At 47.3% G+C, this 22,754-nt stretch overlaps 1 protein-coding gene across 4 annotated transcripts in view; it reads right to left on the reverse strand.

Annotated features, from left to right (window-relative positions):
- The window catches only part of Uxs1 (UDP-glucuronate decarboxylase 1), a 37,086-nt gene extending 24,815 nt beyond the window's left edge, over positions 1–12,271 (reverse strand). For 2 of the 4 annotated variants that reach the window (XR_002024659.1, XM_019204296.2), the window contains exons 1-4: positions 12,228–12,253; positions 10,707–10,770; positions 9,676–9,719; positions 4,809–4,869 (exon numbers count right to left, since the gene is read on the reverse strand). Coding sequence is in view for 3 of the 4 variants with exons in the window: in XM_019204296.2 (XP_019059841.1) it covers positions 4,809–4,869; positions 9,676–9,719; positions 10,707–10,770; positions 12,228–12,232 (174 nt within the window). In the remaining variant the exon portion in view is untranslated. Of the gene's footprint in view, positions 1–4,808; positions 4,870–8,405; positions 8,484–9,675; positions 9,720–10,706; positions 10,771–12,227 lie in introns of those variants that run through there. The other 2 variants (XM_019204294.1, XM_019204299.2) reach the window with 2 other exon arrangements.
- Positions 12,272–22,754: the final 10,483 nt, after the last annotated feature.

The following is a 22,754-nucleotide window of genomic DNA, read 5'->3' on the forward strand; positions in this document are numbered from 1 at the left end:
CCGAACTGTTCAAGCGCAAGGATCCGAGTTCGATCCCTGGTACAAAAAAAAAAAAAAGAATTACTTTATTAAAAAAGTGATCAGCAAACTGCAGAGACTTGGTAAACTACCAAAAAAGGATGCAGTGTTTAAATTGGACTCAAACTGTCAAGAAAATGGGTAGCTCATGATCCAGTCCCTGGCCATGTGACCTTTTCTTCCCACACCCATACTACTATGTCTTTGTCCACTCTGTGGTCCCCAACAGACAATGGGGCCACCCAATCTGGGACTTCTGGCATCCAAAACTATAACCTAAATAATTTCCCTTTATGAAGTACCTGCTGTCAAGCATTTTGCGACAGAAACTGAAAATGATAGCAGTATCAACATTCTAGCTGTGTACCTGTACGACTATGAGAAAGGATTTTCTGGAAAAATGTCTGATTTCAGACCTGAGGTACCACTACTGCGTACCTCAGGGGATGCACTTTCATTTTCTTCTAACATTACTCTGTTGAATTTTTTTATTTTTTCGGTACCTGGGATCAAACTCAGGACCTTGCGCTTGTGAGGCAGGTGGCAGAACCAGTGAGCTAAATCCCAGGCTCTACTCTGTTGAATTCTGCAAATACTTCCATGATTTTTAAATTAGAAAAAATAATTAATAAAAAGAAACACAATCTCTTTTAATGTAACTTTATGTTTTATGTGACTGTGTCTGAAAATAAGAATAGACTTCTGCAGCACTCTAAAATTATTTATGTATCCAAAGTACTCAACTAACAGCCCGAACTAGCAGAAATGTATAGAGTTAAGTTACACACGATTACCACCAACGTTTCAATAGCACCAGCTTGACATAAAATTGTTGGAAGCACCTCAGCCTTGACCAGTAAACACACTGGAGTTCTTTGTTTCTTTCTCTCAATTTTTGTAATTTCTTTATATCAAAGCACTTAATGATTTATGTAACACAGCTGGATAGGCTTACACATTTTTTTTTTTACCCCTAATCAACCTTAGCCCACAAGGCAAGTGCTTCAAATGAAAGCAAAACCAGAGCAAGTTGCAAGGCTCCCTGGGAACACAGATCTCCGAACACGTGCACACTGTTTGCATAACAAGACACCCAAGGGATAGTATAGGAAAAGACAGAGACCTCTCCACTGAGACAGAGGGACGTGCCACAGCTCAAGGCATGCCTGGTTGTCTGTCCTGTGGGTACTAAGAGGCAGTGTGGTGGTCCAGGACAGGCCAGCTTCCAGCATTCTAGCTCATGCTGCTCAGCCAGTCAACAAAAAGAATATGTTTCCACAACAAATCTCTTTGTCCTAAGGCTTCTATGGCTATTGAAAAGGCTTTGGCAACAGTATGCCAGCCCCAGGGCAGCAGTGACTCTGAGATTTATGTGGCCCATGAGACGGCAGCTGAAGGAGACAAGCAAAGGCCACTTTTTGTGGTGCTGTGTAAGAGGAATAAATTCCACTGCTCACAGAACAGGCAGAAAATCATCCTACACAGAGATCACGATGACTCGAGCAAGGCTGCAGGGTCATACAAAGAGTTTCTGTGGTGAGGGCTGCCCCTCAACTTTATGGGTTGAAGCTTTAATTCTCATTACTGAGGCAGGGGGCGCTTAGAAAACGAGGAGCTCAACCTGTCTTTTTCTTGTGCTATTTTCCCTCCTGCCATACCAGGAAGGCTCTCTCCAGGAATCGGCACCTTGACCTTGAGCCTTTAAGTCTCCAGAATCCTGAGCCACTAGAGTTCTGTTCATTGTCAACTGTCCATGCTGTGGTGGTCTTCAAACAACATAGAACAGACAAAGGACAGACCTTCAAATCTGGTGATCAACCTCACACGTGTCAACAGAGAAAGATTAGAAAACTGAACTTGGCTGACACCAACCTATTTTGATGCAGCAGAAGTAACCCCAAAAGATAGGCATACAAGCACCAAACAACCTGACAGCCTGCACATGGTGAGAAGTGTTTAAGCCACAAGGCAAGAAAAAAGCAATTATGTGGGGCAAAGTCTAAGACTGACTTAGAAGTAGCAGTCATATTTTGGTTATCAGTAACAGGAAGAAATTTGAGAAACTCACAAGCATGAAGAAATTAACATACTGATAAATAGCAAGTGATCAAAGAGGAAATCACAAGGAAAATAAAATGCTTTACAATGAATGACAAAAAGAAAACAGTATATTATATCTGTGTGCAGCTACGTGCCTGGAGGGGAATTTATAGCTGTAAAAACCATTTTTTTTTTTTTTTGGTACCGGGGATTGAACTCGGGTCCTTGCGCTTGCAAGGCAGGCCACTGAACCGCTGAGCTAAATCCCTGGCCCAAAACCTTTATAATTAAAAAAGAAGATCTTGAGTCAGTAACTTAAAACTTCTACTGAACACTCAAAAAAGATGGGCAAACTGACCCTAGACGTGTAGAAAGAAGGAAACAAAGAATAGAAATTCATGAAATAGGGAACTGAAAAAAAAAAGAGAGAGAAAAGGAAAAAAATCAAGAAAAGTAAGGCGGTTACTTGAGAAGATCAATAAAATTGACAGGACGTTAGCTAGACTCAGGGAAAAAAAAATTCAAATTACTAAAACTAGAAATGAAAGGGGAAAGTACTACTGAATTTAGAGAAATAAAAAGATTACAGGAATTGCAGAAACAAACGTATGCCAACAAAACAGACAACTTAGGTGAGCTGGAGAATCTGTTAGAAAAACAAAGTAGCAACACAAACTCAACAAATAGGAAATCTGAGTATGTATACAGCAAGAGATTGAATCAAAGTAACTGAAAACAAATATCATCAACAACAAAAAAAATTCCCAAAAGTCTGGCTCAGATAGTTTCTGTGGTGAATTCTGCCAAACACTTACAGAAGAATTAAGACCAAATCTTCACAAACTCATTCAAAAAATAAGTAAGAGAAATGCTTCTCAATTTATCCTATCAGGCCAGTATTACTCTAATATCAAAACCAGAAAAACATCCTAAAAAATGGATATTACAGACAAATTATCTCTTTTGCACACAAATACACTGTAACCAATTGGAGTCATTCCAGGTTGGCCATGCTAGTTGTAAACTAGGCAAATCAGGGGCTGGAGGGCAATTCTTTAACTTGACAAAAGGCACCGAGGAAAATCCAACAGCTGACACCACAATGAAGGTAAAAGAAGGAAAAGTCCTACAAATCAAGGCAAGAATACCTTCCCCATGCTCCTCAGCACTGACTAGAACTTCTGGCCAGTGCAATTCAGTCAGGAAACAAAATAAAGGAATCCCTACAAAAGAGTCAGGGTTAGACTACCTGGAAACACAGATGACACCAGCCTGCACCTAGAAAAAATCAAAGAAACCTATTAGAACTACTAGAACTAGCCCAGCAGTTCAGATCAGACCCTCAGACCTGCAGGCAGGAATGCAAATGTTGTGGATAATTCAGCAACAGCCCAGGTACACACAGGGCCGCCCAGGTACACACAGGGCCGCCACAAGAACCAGTAAAGAAAATGCAGAAACAAGGTGCTTCAAATTCACAAGACATATGATGTGAAATAAGAAGGCAGGAGAGTCCACTGGTTCTCTCTTGCATGGTGGCCCACCCTCATGCTGTAAGGTACACTTCTTTTCCTACATTTACTTGGCTCAAAGTCACCCTCTGCAAAGCCTGTTTCTTTGCTTACCGTTAATAAAAAATAAATTAAAAAGAAAAGAAGGCAAGAGATACTGAGGCAAAGGACAACTGAAAGCTAAAGAGAGTCACCAAAGGAAACACACTGCATTGTTCCATTTAAGACAAATCCAGAATTGGCGAATCTACTGGCCAAAAGGAGAGCAGAGGTTGCCCAGAACTTGCAAGGCAGAGGGCCCTCTGGGACACTGAGGAGCGACCACTGATGGTGGGTGTGGAGTTTCTTTCTGGGGTTCTAAAACTGGACGTAGTGAAAGGTGCACCACTCTGGATTTATAATAGAACCACCGAAGTGTCCATGTCAAAGGATGAATTATGTAGTATGTGAATTACATGTCAATAAAGCTGTTACATAAAAGATTCACAGGTACAATCTCTGGACAAAAGTTATACCTGGCTTTTCACTACTGAATTTGTGCCAATGTTTAACAAGGAGACTCAGCTGAGGAAGCCCCCAGCTGAGGAAGCCTCGGTCTGTGAACCATAAAAGCTTAAAAACTAATTTTTCTGGTAGTTTCATACTGCCTCAAAAAGTAGAGAAGATTCCCCATATGATCCAGTGATTACAAACCCAAGCACAATCAAAGGATCTGGAGTTCACCAGAAACACACAAACCCATATAGCAGCGTCATTTACAACAGCCTCCGAGTGGACACCACTGCTAATACTCGTCCCCAAGAAATGGATAAGTGCATGTGCCAAAGCATACTGGGCTATGGATCCGCCACAGGAAGGGATGGACAACTGCTTCGTGTTACAGCAGGGATGAACTTGCAGACTTTGTTCTCAGTGAATGAAATGAGGCATAAAAGACCACGTGCTACACAACTGTGCTCATAGGAAGCATGCAAATATGGCCAATCAGAGACATAGAAAGCAATGTAGGTGGCTGCCAGAGGCCAAGGAAGAGGTGGGGATGGTGACTGGCGGGTATGGGGCTCCTTCAGGGGGTGGCGAAGACACTGCCATCAGTGTGTGGTGCTATCACAACTGTGCCACCCAACTACAAATCCCTGGCTGCATAAATGAGGAGGCTGAACTCCATGGTACGGTCATCTCCCAAAGCAAAATCAAGAGTGTTAATATGACAAACATTCATCAGACAGGCAAACTTACCAAAATTCTTTTACGATCCTTTTCTGATAAGAATTTCACTGGTGGGTATTTCTGGGTGAAACTGTAAAACATTATAAGAGTAATAAAGAAAAGTCAGGTGTCTCCATGGGGCATATTCTCCACCCACTACCAGGGCAGAGGTCAGATCTGAAATTCTGACGCGGGTGCCTGGCTTTCACTTCTGCCGGAAGAACCCAAGAGCCGCTGGTCTGAGCTCACAGAGATCTTGAAAGCCTTTACGTGCTGCTGTTTAGAATCAAGCCAAGCCACAGGGTCATAGTGGCTGCAAAAGCAGAGGCAGAACCACCTCTGCCAGGCCAGGGGAAGCAGCACCCTCAAAATCCCCAGGCAGAGCCCAGAGGGAGGTGGTAGCCACAGGAGGTCACAAACACCACTTGGGGACTGTGCCACGCAAGACCAAAAAAAAAAGGGGACATCACTAAGTTGTCCCCTTTGGCATCTTTATGGATCCCTTTCGGAACAGCATCTTGGGTGCACAGACAGCACCAGCACTGCCTCTCCCCCATGGTCTACCCATCTCCCAATGCCCTCTTGCTCACACCAATGCTCCAGAGCAGTACAGTATGGCAGGAGTAGGACACAGTGAGAAACAGAGAGCACCATTTGAAACGCTCAACGTAATTTGGTTAGGAACATAAATGATCTGAGTCATATCTGTGACCAGCTTTACAGTTACTGTTTTAATTGGAGCAGTGCTGCCCAGGTGCTGGCCTATGCACAGTCTCTGTCCCCAGCATGGACACAGTATGAGGACACAAGATGGGTTTCTGAACAGTGTGACAGCTTGTTAGCCAGGGGCCTGGGACAGGTGTTTCTCCTCTCTTAAGTGAGAAGTGTGCTCATTTGCAGCTAAGGGCTTCTTCCTCTTACACTGTGGAATTCCCATGAGGAGCTTCTCGGTTCCTGAACCCTCTTCAGACCACAACAAAGGCAGGCAGAGTGGAGGATGGAGGGCCCAGGGCCTTGGCAAGCAATCCTGGCCTTGCTGGCATGCTGCAGTCCCCAGCATGCCCCCAGCTGTGTGCTCACAGCTTCCTCTGCATGAGGGCTGGCACCACCGTGGAAACACTCTTTCTTCCTTCTTTTGGTAGTGCTGGGTACTGCATCAGGGCTGCATGCCTGCCAGGTAAGTGCTCTACCCTGAGCTACACCTCAAAAAGAAAACTTGTTCTCTACCAACCTTGTGACTTTAGATGGGCATTAATGAATGAGATGGCAGTGGCAAGCTGGGCAGTGAAGGGAGGGCACAGAGACCCTCTCAGTGAGGACCAGCGACACAGGCTGCAGGTGCAGAGCCACTGATCTGGCCCAGAAACAAACAATCCAAGTTTAGCTTAGAGGAGTCTTCCCTTGGTATTGTCGGGGTTGGCCCAGGATCCCAAAAATATCAGAACCTGAGGCTGTTCAAGTCCCTTGTGTAAAATGGTGTTCTCGTTGCATGGAGCCTCTCACATGGTCCCCTATGCTCCAAATCATCCAGAGGACACACAGCCACTAGGACGCTGCAAGCGCTACACAGACAGGAATGACATGGCACTGTGCAGGGAACAATGACCAGGAAAGTTGGTACGTTTTAAGTACAGATGCAACTGTCTCCCCTATCCACAGCTCGTCCCTGTGTGAAAGGCTGGAATAAGACTGGGTGTGTCCTTCATTACAGGAAGAAAACAGCAGTTTCCCTACAGAAGGAAATGCTCTTTTGATAGGGATGAGAGTAGAGCAGACTAGACATTGCACACTACTACCTGTGTCAGGACGTCACACAGCACCCCATAACAACACAATTTTTCTGTCAATGAAACAGACAACTGAGCCAAAAGCAGGTTTTTGAAACACACAGTTAACCACGTGGACGACCTAAGAAACACTACCAATGCTGCATGCTGGAACCTTTAATTTAAAATCAAAACAGGTTGGTTTCTTGCTTTGTTTTCCTTCAATATGTAGCAACCATGCTTCACACTTCACAGGCCATTAGGTGCCTTCCAGGTGCATGTCACGCAGCCATGTGGAGCTATGGATGGTGGGCACGGTGACCGGAATGTCATAGCTGGGTACCGCTGACCAGACCCAGCCTGAGTTCCATGGCCCTCCATGCTGACAGGAAAAGATCTGGCCCAGTGTACAGCTCGGCCACTCTGGCAGCTTTGCCTGAGCACCTGTCCCTATAAGGTCTGGGCATAGAAGTGGCCAGGGGACAGCAGGGTGGCACCTGCCCATGGGACAGAGCAGGCAGGCAGAGGCAGAACCAGCATGAAGTGAGTAACAGACCTCTTCTTAAAGCTCCCTAGCCATCCTTTCCCTGATCATTTTAAGGGACCCCACACACTGAGTTCATGGTTCAGTAGGACAGCCTGTAACCTGCTTTCTTACTTGTAATTTGATTTATTCCTGCTCGGAGAACACTAAGGACATGACAATGAAATCAAACAGATTCTCTTCAAGAATCCTACCAACTGCAGATGAGAAATATTCAAAACAAAACTTCACCTGTACTGAACATGGACAGACTTACTTTCTCGTCCTCACTCCCAGAATAGCACAATAACAACTGTTCCGCTATTTACACACCGGTGCAATTGAGTAAGGTATGGTGGACATGCACTGCTTCTATGCAAATATGAAGCTGTTGTACAGAAGGTGCATGGTACCTTCGGCCTTCAGGGAGGCAGGACACCACAGGGCCTGGAAACCCAAAACTCTGCTCTATGGGACAGGGTGTGGTGAGGAAAGCCCACATGCCATCCAATTGGGCTCCTTGATGCAAGCATGCTCCTTGTCTTTAGATAAAAATAACCTTTAACCAGTAGAAATACCCCATTTCTTTCAGACCACACTGCTCCAAGGGACAAGTACATCAAGAAAGCACACTTCTGGTTACATTCTTATCTTGCGAATGTTTGATCCTCCTTATCACAATCAGGGAAAATAAAATCAGAAAATAAACAAACCTCACCCATTCCCAGCTTGCCTCCCTCTCAGGCCCTCCGCACTTGCCCTTCTGGCTGAAGCAGTAGTGCAGGCTGTCACCTGACTGCTCACCACCCTGAGCAGCAGACCCAACCTAGCTACCCATGGGTGGGCACAGGAGGCAATGCCAGCCTCAGCCCCACTGTGCAGTGCCTACAATTAGATCTTTCCTTGTACTTTCTTCTCATTTAAAAGCACACAGAATATCATAAAAGCAAAACAAATGACATAAATCTCTTCTTTCAAGAGATCTTATCTGTGAGCCATCACCTTAGGGAAGTTATTGATTTTTTTTCATAATTAAATGAGTATTTTTGTCTCAAGAAATTGACTGCTGATGGACTTATTTTTTTTGACAAATGTAAAATCTATGGTAGGTTATTTCTTACAACATGTAATTTATTGTTTTTTAAAAAACTTGAATTAAAGCCCCTCAAATTATACAGCCTCATTGAAGGGAGTTTCTGGCTGTCACCCAATGAAATGCTACCAGCAGCAGCACATCAGCATGAAATCATGGTATATAAAATTTAAAGAACAGATAACGATAAATAGTGAGGGATTAATTTGGGGGGAGTCAGAAAAGACCAATTATTGATTTCATACTTCATTCTGCTTTACATCCAGGAGGACTGAAAACGTCCAGTCCAGCAGAGGTCGAAGGTAAGGGTTTGCCCCGCTGTTCTGTTAAGGACAAGAAGAAAATGAATGAGTGCATTGATGAATCTGCTTCATCCCCATTTCCCTTTGATCATGTATTAAGAATCAAAGGGAAGCTGGTCTTCATGTCTCGCTTTTTGTTCTGGATTTGATAAAGGGCTCACAGGATGCTGGCACACATTGTCCAAATGCATCACAGAAAAAGAAAAGTAATCATGTAAACTTAATGTGTTTTCCTTTTTTAAATACTAAGTACTGAACTGTTAGCAGCTGTAGTCTCAAGACTGACCTTCTAGCACCTGAGACTTCACTGACGGAGAAGTGAGAGTGACAGAGAAAATGCTTGAGTCTGAGGCTCGTGCCCAAGGCTCCTGCCCAGCAGGGACAGCCTTGTCCACCTACAACCTGATGGGTTTCCTTTTCCTGTTACTCCATTTCACCCTCCTGGCCACTTCACCTGACCTAAAATTTAGAATCTTTAAATGCTTCTGTGACAGATGCAGATAAGTGACTACATAAGACCCATCCCAACCCACACAGCCTCTCGCCGTGCGTATGCAAAGATGTGGTGTCCCGTGCCCTCGAGATGGCTGCCTTTTTCTGGGAGCTGTTACATTAACCCATGCTGGTGGGAACCACCTGAGCACCTCACTCAGAGATGGAAGGCTGTGGTCAGCTGTGCAGGGATTTAAGAATTCACAGGTTTGCAAGGAAGATTTCACACCTAGATCCTTCCTTTGTCCAATGTTCTCATTACATTATTTCATTTTGGTCAAACAGAGGAAAACACCAAGAGTGCTTAAGTGGACATTTGTCTAGACTACAATAGTTAATAGAAATCAAACTGATGTTAGAAGTATTTTTAACTAAGAATCTATGGTTTGGGATTCAGTCATACCTCTAGAAAAATAAAATAAATTAAAGAAAAAAATTTTTTTCCTGGACAGAATCCACTGCTTTCACCAGAAATAGTCCTAATGAAACAAACAAAAAACAAAAAGTTTAAAGACAGTGCATCCAATCTTTCAGTAAAACTTAGCCCTTATTCTTTGTCTTGTAATGATATCATGATGCCTTCTTTCATTCACACAGTTCACATAAATGGACTTTCATAAATGGCCTCAGCAGAGGTACACTCAGATTGGTTACAGACCTTTCCTGTCACACAGCCAACATGTAAGTACTTTCCTACACTTGGAACAAAATGTGCACGTACCTTTTTTCCAAATCTCTGATTTTCTCTCTCAGTGGCTCAACAATCTAGGATATATGACAACAATAAGAAAAATCAGTTTTAAAGCAAAAATCCAGTATTCTACCACTTACACCCTCTTCTGACATTTCAGGTGAACGTGACATAATGTACAACAGATTTTAATTTTCTGTACAAATTCACTTTAGTTTGACACTGAGACAAACCACTTGAATCTCATTGCTAGAATCAATCAACAATCATCTAATGCTGAAAAATTACTTTCCACACACCAACCTGGCCAGGAAGAAGGCAAAGGTGTTTTGGGTTCCTAAGGCCAGGCAAGTCAACAGGACCTACCTGCTGGGGACCCAAAGATGCCGAGCATGGCCCACAGCAGCTTCATGTCTTGCTTCTGCAACTCTCCCTGCATTATCAGTATATAAGCTGTGGCTGAGTTAATCCACACCCCCACACCACCACCCACTGTAAGCGCAGGTAGGAGCAGCAGCCCAGGATTTCCCAGCATTTCAATCCAGATGTGCTGCAGTGGTCTGGCTGCACCTGCACTGACTCATCTATAAACTACAATGACTACTGTCAGTAGGAAGTATACAGTCCAGTTAGGCAGGGGATGACTCCCCAACTTGCACAGCAGACACAGAGATGCTTGCTCTGCATCACAGCCTTCACCTGGGTTGGGATCATGCTCCCCTCACACCTGCTCAGACAGTAGGTGCTGGAGGCTTACAGGTAGGTCATCATTTCTCTTTCTCTAGGAAAGGCTCACCTGAAAAGTCGCATAAAATTCTAAATATATTTGCCTTTAGAATGGGGTTTGTTTGAATTCATTATACCTTTATAAAAATGGACCAACAGTGATGGAGACTGCATCTGTAGGATGACCAAGTCTCTTCTTAAAGAAGAGAATGATTTTTGAAATGGTTTCAAAGTTGGGGAACAGCATAGACTACTGCACTATAGATGCCAACACAAGCAAAGGAAGGGAAAGTGACAAATGCACAGATAGAGGCAGACACAGAAAAGAGACTAACCTCTTCAATTCTGCTTTCAATTTTCAGTTCGCTGTTTTCCTGGATGGATCTGTTGAGCAAAAAGCTACAAAACTGAGATCAACTGAAAGGCTTTGGGACTTAAACATTTGTTTCTGCACTAACTATGGTCACACAAGCTGTGGAAGGCACCCTACACTGCCCAAGTGCCAGCCAGTCCTGTGTGAGTCCCCGCCAGCAGGGGGCACACAAGGAAAGTCAGGCCCTGGGGAGGGACTGTCCCGAAACCCACCCAGGAACATACTGAGTTTTACCAAGTGATGGTTTCTATTAAACCAAAACAATCTCACTTCCACATTACCTCCAAGAGGGGGCTTTAAATTAGAAGCAGTGTGCATGCCTACAGGAGTGTATGTTCCTCTGTTGGGATTTAACGCAAATGGAGCTTTTCCAAGGGCAGACACAGAGCTCCTTTAACAGGGGCTGCCACTCCACCTAGCCACACACAGCTGTCTTTGTAGGAGACACACATGGTCTAGGAGCAGGAATTAGATCTGAATGCCTCGCCCACTTAGCAGAGCCAAATCCACAGGAGAAGCCCGCTGGGTGTCAGCTTGTGGGGGAAAGGACAAGCACCCACCTTTTACTCTGGCCTCCTGCAGCAGCAGCAAGACCAAGGCCAACCTTTTGGCAATACCAAGAAAGAGCAAAGCAGGCAAACTCTTCCTTAATGCAAAACTTTACTAACAATGTCAAATTTCCTCTGACCATGAGTGCTTACTTCTTCTTTGCTGACTTTTAAAGGGGTTGATTTTTAATTTGGTAGTGATAATTTGCACGAGGATTTTAGTTTTACAAGTTTGCTTTTTAAGAAGCCCAAGTCACACACACTCAAGCCAGACACCTACTCCAGGACATGCGGGCGGGCTCAGCACCCACACCAGGATGTGCTGAGCATATGAAAATCCAAACATCTAACTCCAAGATGTCCCAAATCTGAACTGTTTTGAATGGTGAACTGATCCCCAAGTAGAAGACTGAACATGTGACCTAACTGGAGTAGGTCATACATAGACTACATGTGTAAGTTGTGTGTGAAACACACAGGAACTCTGTCCAGACCTGGACCCATCCTCAAAACAGCTCCTTGTCTACATGCAAATACTCTAAATCCAAAAGAATAAACCCAAATACTTCTGGTCCCTAGCATTTCAAGTCAATGAAGTCCCCTGGAATTGTAAGAGCACCAATTCCCCTTAAGCAGCCTGGCTCCCCAAAGCTTGGCCCAAGGCTGTGTCCACAGGGTCACCACTTTGTGGTCCACTCAGGGGGGGCAGAGGAGAGGAGTAACATGGACATGCCCACTAGCGCCTACCTGAGTGCTTGGCCTCACTCAGGGGTCACTGTTATCAGCCGTGATCCCTGCGGACACCCAGGAAGAAGAGCAACAGCCCAGCAGAACACAGACCCACCAGAAAATGCTTTTCCATTAACCCACGACCCAGGTGACAACCAAAGTGTGCTAAAACCTAACTGTGATACCCAAGTAAGTAAGACAATTACCTCATACTGACGAAGTTCCCCCAAACGGCTGCAAGAGAAAAAGAAGAAGAAAGTCAATATTTAACTCAACAACATTCAGGGACTCTAACTGAAAAAAATTTTAACCAATATTTTCAAACTCACTGAGAAATCTAAATGAGTTTGAAAATGATAAAGTGCACATGTTGCTTTCAGAAGAAGTAAATTCTCCTACAAACTGAAAGCACGAGTCCATCTGCCCCTGCGGTGCTGGAGTTCAGGGTGCCAATTTAAGGGTCACCTGCAAAAACCAAAGGATGTATGCTCAGAGGGACTCGGGGTCCAACTCACCTCAGTGCTGAGACAGAGCCCAGGAAGCTCAACAGCGAGGGTCCTTAAGCTGGCTGACTCCACCCCCTCAACTACAGTCACCTGTCACTGTGTTCTCTGTGACAGGCACCTGGCAGCTAGGCATCACCTGCTTTTGCTCAGGCACCTTCAATCATGTGCAGAAATCAGCCCTGGCCAAACATTCATTCTGATCATGGTGACGTCAACATAACACAGGATGAGCATGTATCATCTAAGAATGCAAAACCCAAAATGTCCTAAAAATGTCAACTTCATCAGCTCCCCTGATACAACTGAAAATCTGATACCAGGAAATTTTGTTTCATGCAAAAAATTATTAAAAAATTTATAAAATTACCTTCGGGCTGCATGTACAGGAAACAAATGAACACCCTTATTTAGAGTTGAGTGTCATCCTAAGGAATCTCATTTTATATATATATATATATGTATGCAAATATGACCAAAAAAAAAACCCTTCCCAAATCCAACAGCTGAAACACTTCGGGCCCAAGCATTCTGGGTAAGGATGCTGACCCAGTACTGGCCCAAGAGGTCACCTTGAATCACAGAGCAGGGGGCTGTCTCATAAAGACAAATCTGCACTGAGTCCACGTCCCAAGGCTCTGTCTATAGTTCTGTTTGTCCTCTGCCCAGTACTGAGCTTCCTGTGGCCTGGTGCTCCCAAATGCAGGGATGGACAGAGATGGACAGCGACAGTCAGGGACAGAGAGAGATGAGCAGGGATGGACAGAGTTGGAGAGGGACAGACAGGGGTGGACAGTAATGGACAAACAAGCAGTATAAAGCCCCGAGTTGCCGAGTCTGTGGGCTTGGCAGGGCCCTGAAGTCAGCATTAGGGTCGGCATCCTGTCAGCATGCATTGCCGCCCAGCCACCTTCCTGCACACAGTAGGGAAGGGTTTAATAAACGTTTGCTGAACACAATTCAGTGTCACAAACATCCTCCTCCCAAGAAGCCCCCTTATCACAAGGGGAATGGTGCGGATTCTGTAAAAGCATGTCTCTTCAAACAGAGGAAAGTACTGATAGAAAGTAATAAATAACGGAAGTGGGAAGGAAACAAGAAATGGGAGAACTTAAAGCTACAGTAGATTCGCAGTGAACATTTATACCTTGACGTGACGAGATGCTGACTTCGGGGCCCTGCCAAGTCTGAAGATGCACCAGCCCGGGGCTTTCCATGGCTCATCTGTCCACACTTGGCCATCCTTGTCTGCCCCATCCATCCTGTCCCACATGCAGGGCCCGCTGTGCACACTGTGGTGCAGTCACTGAGTTGAGAGGAAGCTGCTGCACCTTGTGCAAGGCTAGCCCTCTCCTGCCACCACCAGGGCCCAGCCACCACCTCCACAACACAGGCTCACAGGAGGGCCTAACATGAGCGCTCAACCCTGGTTACACGGCACACAGCCTTCACTACGAAGACCCCACTGGGCAGGGATAGCCAGACTCATGTAAGAGACCTCGGGGACCCAGCAGGTCATCAGTTTGGCATCCTTGGGGCCAGCTTGGAAGCAAGTGAAAGAAAGTCAGAGCAGCATCTCAGGGCTGATGGCTAGTCCAGGGAAGGAATGTTCTGTGACCTGCCTTGGTGGGAGCTCCATTTGGAGAAATGCAGGGTGGAGATGGCAGAGGCCTTGGTTCTAGGGCTGCTACTCAGGCCTTTCCTGTCCTGCAGGTGAAAGCACCCAGCAGGCTACCTTGCCGGAGCACAATGGAGGAGGTAAGGCAGGTGGAAAACAGCAGCACGACTGCCACCACTCAGAAATGCATGGAACCAGGACCAAGAAAACACCAAATCCCCAGTTTAGTGCTGACATGAGGAGCTGTTTATGGTTTCCACCCTGCCTCTAAAGTAGAGGGGAGAAGCTTAAGGTCTTCCTCCTTCCCTCACCCACCAGCTCTTCATTAGCAAATGCAGGGCCTGTGGATCCAGGAGGATCCCCTAGCTGTGCAGGCATCTGGCGGGCGGTATGGCAGTGGTGACTGAATGGCAGCACACTGTAGAGAGGACCCCACAGGGGAGGCTGGCCAGGGAAGGCCTCCCAGGGGCGAGGGCCTCCCGGGACCATCAGGAATAAGCAGCAAGACCAAGGTCCTGCAGGACATTGTGGTGTGACAGCCACTGCCAGGACCTCAGGAATTTTGGCTCACACGAACCCAAGCCTTGGGGGCTGCATGTGCACAGAGGGAAGAGTGGGGGGGGGCAAAGGGAAGCAGACACAGTACGTAAACCCAAACACAGATTATGGAGCCCCTGCTGGGAGCCAAGCACTGTGTAAGGTTTGGCAGCCAACGGTCCATCAGTGTGAAAAGGCTCTAGAGAACAACCATGAGTGACAGCAGGGTGCTGGAGGGAACAGTGGAGTCTGAATTTCCCGTCCAAACAGAAACACCAAGGCTTTCCACGCTTGAGGTCCAGAGTTGCTGAATCAGAATCTTTGCAGAGGGCTGGAGGTTCTGCATTGTTAGTGTCCGAGGACTGTGACTCCTGTTGATCTTGGGACCTCCACACCACACCTCCCCGGTTGCCCACTTCCAGGTTCAGGCCACTCTGCCTCTGTGCTGCCTCCAAGCACAGAGCTGGCCCCGCCTGCAGACCTGTGCACTGACTCTTCTTCCAGGGGTCTCTTTATCTCCTTCCCTCCCTTTATTCAGGCCTCAGCTCAAAAGCCGCTTGTCACGGAGGTCCTCCACTGTAACCCTTCTTACCCCATTCAAGAGAGCTACCACTTTCTCGTCACAGCATTACCCAGCCAGTACACACATGTGGGTTGAGTTTCCCTCACCTAAAACATCTGGGACCAGGGTGTGTGGGAGTTTTCTAAATTTTGGAATACATGATTAATGAGATATCATGGGAAAGGTCCCAAGTTTAAATACAAGACCCATTTGCTTTACGTATACCTACACATATAGCCCAAAGGTAGTTTTATATAATAGGTGCAGTAATTTTGTGCATGAAATGAAGTTTGTGTACCCTGAGCCACCTCAAAGCAAAGGTGTCACTGTCTCGATCACCAAGGCGGACAACTGTGGTCTGGCACTCTCATCGTGCCTAAATCTGAATTTGTGTGCTTGCTGATGACCAATCATTTTCTCACACTTATTCACACACATGTACAGAACTTAACAGTACAAGTTACTGCATGCCAGATGCTAAAATTTTCAGATTTGGGAGGTTGTAGGATTTCATGAGGAAACACGGAAGCACTAGGCTCCTTTCGAAGTCCCAACCCACAGACCAGTGAGTGTAGCTGTCCTCTACCAGGAAGTCTGGTATTGAGCAGGTCACTGAGCCATCACAGTGCTGGTCTGTCCCACCCTTCAACCCACATTGTGCAGCTCATAGCCCTCAATTCCAGCCAGAGCTCCCAGCCCAGCCTTCTAAGTGCACTAGTGCTCTGCTTGGCCTTGAGCGTCAGGTCTGCAAACCCAGAGAGCCCCGACACCCCTGCCCCCCACCACTGGACAGAACTTCACCAGTGCCTGGGAAAGAGGCACCTGTGCCCACGTGCAGTGAGCTCCAACAGTGGCAGCACTCATATGACTCATCCTGGACAAGCTCCAAGGTGGCACAGGCAAAGCTTTTGTGCAAAGCAGGTGAGAACACACATTATTCTCCCTACAGGAAAAGCACTGAGCTTGAGGTTAACTGGTTCAAATGAGAAGATACTGTTTATCTTTCTCTTCACACCCCAAAGAGACGTGCAGAAGTAAGGGTGCCTCTACTCAAAGTAAGGAAGTGCTAAGAGGCCGGCAGCAGGAGCCAGGAAAGCAGAGCCTCCCTGGATGGGTGCTGTGTCGTCCTCTGCCTGCCCAGCCTGTGAGTGAGCCAAGTACCACACAGGACAAAAACTGGGCCCAATCTGAAGGCAGCTGAAAGCAAGCTGGGAGTCTGGCCACCTCTATGACCTTTCTGTGGCCCTGGTCTCACCCCAGGCCAGGCTGCAGAAAAAGCTGGACTGAGAGACAGCCTTCCCTTCTGCTCAGGGCCTCGAGTCCCACAGTCACACTCTAGGGCCTGAGCTTCTACTATGGAACCCTTGGCAAATCCCACCTTCCCATGGGCTAATAAAACACAGCTGGCACATCTCTGAATCTCAGCCGATTTCACTGCCACTGGAACCTTTAAGAGGTGATCAGGTCACAAGGCCTCTTCTCTATTTCGTATCAGGCAGTGGGCTGGTTGTCTTGAGAGTAGATTTGTTACAAAAGTGGGCTCAGCCCACCTTTCTGTCTTTGGCAAGGCTCTCGCCATGCTGTGAGGAGTAGCACAATACCCTGCCAGATGTGGCCCCGTGCTCCCAGATGTTCAGTCTTCAGGGAGGAGAGCCCAGTAACTTTTACCATTCATAATTTATTCCATTTCTGGAATTCTGTTACAGCAGCGTAAAACAGCCTGAGATGTTTATCAACATACTAGGGAGAGAATTCTTGCCCCAAAATCCACCTTTTCAAAAATGGTTAAAAGTGCAGAAATCTGGGGCCTTTAAAATTCTTCATAGGTAAAACCCAATTTTAAGTGAAAAGGGCAATTTAGAGACTAAGAAATACAGCACAGTCAATGTTTTGCTTCTTACCACTCTGTATATTGTAACACTATAAATGAGTGGCTTTCCTTTATTCCGGAAAGAAGACTGACATACACAGACAAGACTTTCCTGTGCATGTGTGCTATCTTCATTTGTAAAACTCGAAAGAAGAAAGTTTCTGATAGATTCTCTAATCTGTAGAGGATGCTGATTGGCCTGTCCAGTCCGGGCAGGGTAGCAATGTGGTTTTCAAAGGATCCAGTGAAATCCTCCAAACTATAAATTAAAATGCTCCAAACTAGAAGAGGCAGAAAATCAAAACCACTTACTTAATGATCTTGAGGATACTGACGACACAACTAGAAAAGCCCAGAGAAGAGAAACTACCTCCCATGGGATCCTGCAGAGTTCCAGCTCCCACAGCAGTGTCACCCAGAAACCTGTCAGAAGTGCAAACCTCAGCCCACTGGGGCTTCCTGCTACAGTCTGCACCTGTGTCCCCACACTGGCACCCTGCAGCTCCAGCTCCCATGTGATGGCGAGAGGGTTGCTAGGTGGTGATGAAACACGGGGTGATAACATGTGGGTGAGTGCCCTTAGAACAAAAGGAGACACCAGCGTCTTCTCTCTGCCACTGGAGCACAGCAAGAGACAGAAGGGAAGAGAACCTCATGAGGAGCTGGATCAGAGCATCTTAACCTTGGACTTCGGACCTCCAGAGCTTTGAGAACAGATTCCTGATGTCTATAGTGCCCAGTGTATGGCCACTCCTTCCAGGCCAGAGTCCTCTGCAGTGGGACTACCTCACGTTCGTATCCCCTGGTGTGACGTCACTGAACAACATTACTGCAAAATGTGCTCAACCAAACTGAACCTTAAGGAAACAATCACATAAAACCAAAAAGGGGAATTAAGATATTTAAAGATAAAGTACCATATGATTATGACCATAACTTCCAAATGTTTTGACAAAGTTCATATAAAGTACATACAAAACAGAGCAAGAGACAGCAGATGTAGGGACACAGAAGTGACTAGTGAATCTCACAGAGGTACCTAGTTCACTGATCTTTCAATAGAGAAGGCTGAAGGTTTAGAACCTCTCCCAGGTTTGGTCTTAGCCCCAGGCTGCTGAGCAGGAGGCCAGGGCCCTGGGAACAATGTGAACGAGCCAGGGCTGGCTGCATGGGGCACTCTGGGGGCAGCACCCAGACTTCCTGCTTTATTTAGCTTGTGTTCCCAGGAGCCCATGGGTATCACAGCATAGTCTGGCTCACGGCTAGGAAATGCTTCCTGAGTGACACTGGGGACTCTAGCAAGGGCAAACCTCCTGTCAGCATTGTGCCTGGGAGAGGGCAATGTCCAGGGCATTTCTACAAGGCTGGTACACACACACACACCATGCTCCCAGGGCCTCCCAGGCTTCGCTCTTTTTTTTTCAGTGGAGCAACAGTGACAGAAAGAAAGACACCCAGCCTGGATGTGACCTCAGTAAAAGCCCATAGGACATAGAGCTCATGCGCATTACCAGAAAGGGCACCTCTAGCTTTTGCGAGCTAAAGGGAGAAGATGATGGCTCTGAAGCCCACTAAACATCTTGGTTTTGCTATGATTTGTGGACATGTTTAAGGACTAAATTATGTGGTAGGGAAAAAGTAAAAGGAGAACCAGCAAGTAGCTGCTGCTGGAAGACAAAAAAGGTGGGCAAGGACTGCAGGCGGAGATGGGTCTGGGGCAGTGGGGACGGCGGCTTCACACCCTGCATGACCACAAGATGGCCAACCTGGCATGTCTATGGGTGAGCAGGCAGCCGAAGCAGGACAACTTCCAGGCCCAGGGTCCGGTCTCTGGACTGGGGAGCCCAGGCCCATCTGGGACAGACAGGCTTCTGCTCATCTCTGCAGTCTTCTCCTTACCCTGCTCTGGAGACCTTGTCCTAACAGACTACAAATACCCAGGTCAGGAGGCTCCAGCAGGCTCCAAAGTTTCCACTCAGAAACAGGAGCAGAAAATCTGGGGGAGCCTCCAATGAGAAAGGGGAAGGCAGCTAGAGAGAAGTGGCTTTGGTGATCAGGCACAGCTGTCACTAAGAGAATACAGGTGTGGTGAGGCATGTCTGAAATCCCAGCACTCTAAGAGGCTGAGGCAGGAGATCTCTTAAGTTCAATCCCAGCCTGGGCAACTTAGGAACTTAGCAAGATCCTGTCTCAAAAAATTTAAAAAGGGCTGGGGATGTAGCTCAGTGAGAAGACCCTGGGTTCAATCTCCACTGCCACAAAAGAAAGAAGAAAGAGCACAGAAGGAGGGAAGGGGAGAAGAGAGGAAGAAAGAGGGAGGAGAGGGCCGAAAAAATACAAAAGACCATGCTTTATAGAGTCACAGAAAATTATTATAAATAAAAATGATAGCAAAAATAATTTTAAATCACTAGAGGACTATAAATATAAAAACAAGAATCCAGAAAGTAAAGCTAAAATTTAAAATACTGGAAACTAAAAGCTAAAAGGACTAGCTCCTTCTAAAGTACTCCAACTGGGATAGGGTCCTGGAGCCAAGACAGTAGGATCCTCGGGTGTCCCTGGGACCCAGCCCCACACTTCACCACCCCCTGGCCACATGCTCTTTGCCAGGATGGACACACCATGCTACTGCAGGACCAAAGCACCAGGCCTAGTGCTGTGGACCAGAACTGCTGACCCCTGAACCCAAATAGTCTCTTGATCCAGTTAGGATGCCGTCATGGGGTACTATGCCACTGCAGATGAACACAAGTTAGTCACAGAGAAAAAGTGGGAGAGGAGGAAATCACCAAAGACTAACCCAAGAAGATCCCAGAACCGATAAATAATGTGCTTTTAGGCTGTAAAAGTCTCCAAGGTATCTAGCACCAAAACCCAGCACTGCAAGTTTCTGAACCCAGGCTGCTTTGTTAGCAGGGTGGCCAAAAAGACTGAAATTTCTCCTTGCAGCTCATGTCAGGGGAGTGGGGTAGAGAGAGGGTGGTCTGCATACAGAGCCTTCCGGAGTGACCTCAGCAGGCTGCAGTTGGCAGCAAGATGCATGCGGGCTGAGCAGGCATTTGCTCAGCTCCCGGCAGGTGTGGCACAGCTGGGCCACCAGGCACAGAGGGTGAGAGTGGACAGTCCCAGCAAGAGCAGGGACCATGGGATGGTCAGAAGGGAGAGCTTGCAGTCCTCCAGGAGGAGTGACTAGCCTGGAACTTCACACCAGAAAAAGTGAGGAAGAATGGCAAACCCCAAAGGGACTCTTCCCTTTGCCATCAATCTTTCAAGCATGAGGGAAAGGACACCTCCAGACAGCCTCAAAATTCACTGCCATCCCAGCCCACACTAAAAGGGAAACAAGGAAGTCAGATAACCGGGCCAAATGGTGGGCAGCTCCCCGGCAGGGCCACCAGGCTTCAGCTGTCCCAGCAAAGCCTGAGGCCAAAGTCCTGGGCACAGTCAAGGCCACTCAGCCAATTGCGTGGAGCTATATAAGATATGACGTATATAAGCAAACTTAAAAAACTGCCAATCAGTAGCTGAAAGGAGAACAGAAAATAATAGTACATGACTCACTATAAACAGCTCTGATATGGTCACTCACAGAAACAATGAATGATGGTGTCAAAAAACAAACGCACATGTAGGGAGGGGAGGAAAAAAGGAAAGGAAGAGTGAAGTCACTACTTCCGCTCCTATCTGTGTGCATGTACAGCTGAGAAATGGAAGTGAAGAGCTTTCTTCTGGTCAGGAATGGTGGAGGGGACACACCTGCTGCTAAGGGACAAAAACACAATAGGGGCCCAACTGGGTCTCCACCTCTGAGCTACCCAGAAGCTGTACTACTCGGATGGAATCCATAGGGTAGTGAGGTGCTAGTGACACTGCCTTACTAAATGCCACCAAGTCCTCCCTCAAGGAGAGGAAGCCCCATTCACTCAGGGAAAACTCGAGCATGGTCAAGAACTCCAGAGCAGTGAATTGGCCAGCGTAGGGAGCTGGCCTCAATCACCCATCACCACACCCACACCACGATACAGAAGCACTGCACAGGGCAGGGAGGGACACTGGGCCCCAGCAGGCCACAGGACAAAGAGAGGAGGGAAAGGCAGCATGAGGAAGACGCAGAGTGTGGCTCTCAGGACCAGGGGTGTTTCCTGAGGCAGAGCAACAGCAGAGTGTGCATAACAGACACTGACAGGAGCAAGAGATTAGAGATCCTCCATGTCACCACTGACAGGTGACACTTTCAGTGCACAGGGCACTAAGGGCACTATCAAAAGCCTCGTAATGCCTATCCCTGCAAACCTACCTGTTCCGGCCTACTGCTGGCCAGCCCTGGGCACTCGCTATCCTACTGCACACTCCCTACCCCTAGCTGCACCTGCCATCCTCCTCTGTTAACTCCTAAGAGCTCACTCAAGCTCGCTCCCAACTCCTGAAGAAGAAAGCATTCCAGCAGCTCTCACAAGGGTCTCTGTCACAAGCTCTCACAAGCCCTTTCCGGCACACCAGTGTGTACTGCAGCTTTCCTCTGGATGATTATCCAATGCATGACAACCTCCTTCTTGGCCAGTGGCTCTCAAAGTGGTGTCCCAGACACAGCAGGAGAATCACAGAACCTGTCAGAAGTGTGAATCTCTCAGGCCACAGCCCCAGACTCACTGAATCAGAATGGGGGCGGGGTGTGCAGCAATCTGTAGTCTGGAAACCTCTGTGAGTGACTCTGATGCACATTCCAGCGGGAGATGATTCGTGCCAGGCTGCTGGGTATGCACTCTGCGTCACCATGGTGAGACCTGGCGCTCTGAAGGGACGTTGGGAAGCGTTCTATGGCTCCAAAAGTCCCTATCCTATGAACCCTACCCAGGTATAACCTGAAACACACTCCCCCAGCCCTAATCCGCACTGATTCTGCTGTCCAGGGAATGGGTTCTGGCCCCAGCTGAAGGTGGTCAGGGCTCAAACTCTGGCTCTGCAGCTACCACCTGTGTGATCACCTCCTACTCTATTATAGTACTCGCTTGCTGGCTTGCTGAGATAATTCAATGTGACCGTGGCCCTAAGAGTGGTGTCACACTTGCACACACAGGTGAATGCTCCATAAACTTAAGCATCACTGCCATTGTAACAGTTACCGAACCGATAGGTGGTCTTTCTCATGGACTGGGTCTCCTTCCTCAATTCCCATACAGGTCAGGCTAGCGTTTCCTCCTTGCAAAACAACTCATAACACACCGTCTGCCGGTCGACCTCCTCCTAGCACCCAGAAGCAGGGCTGGAACTCCGCAGCTCTGCTGGCTCGGATCGGCACCGACCCCCGCTACCCCGGTACAGCGCGAGTTAACAGGTGGTCTCCCTGCCTTCTGTCCCGCAGCTGGGTCTTCGCCGAGCTACTTTTAGCGTGGTTTTGGTCCCACCAAAAGTACCAGTAACAGTAACTGTTCGTACTCCTTCCAGGAAGATATTCAGTGAGACAGACTCCTGCCTCGGCTTCCCGAGCAGGCCTTTCCTCCAGGCGCCAAGACTGCAACCCAGGCAGCACCGCCAGAGGGGACACTTACAGGGGTGTCCGGGACCCCCGGGTCCCCAAGTCAGCACTCTGACCCCGGGTGCCGGGACGACTTGGATAGAGAGGGCTCAGCCGGCGCCGCC

This window comes from Fukomys damarensis, unplaced genomic scaffold (assembly GCF_012274545.1).
Source record: "Fukomys damarensis isolate Sample0158 unplaced genomic scaffold, DMR_v1.0_HiC HiC_scaffold_9, whole genome shotgun sequence".
NCBI classification, from domain to species: Eukaryota; Metazoa; Chordata; class Mammalia; order Rodentia; family Bathyergidae; genus Fukomys; species Fukomys damarensis.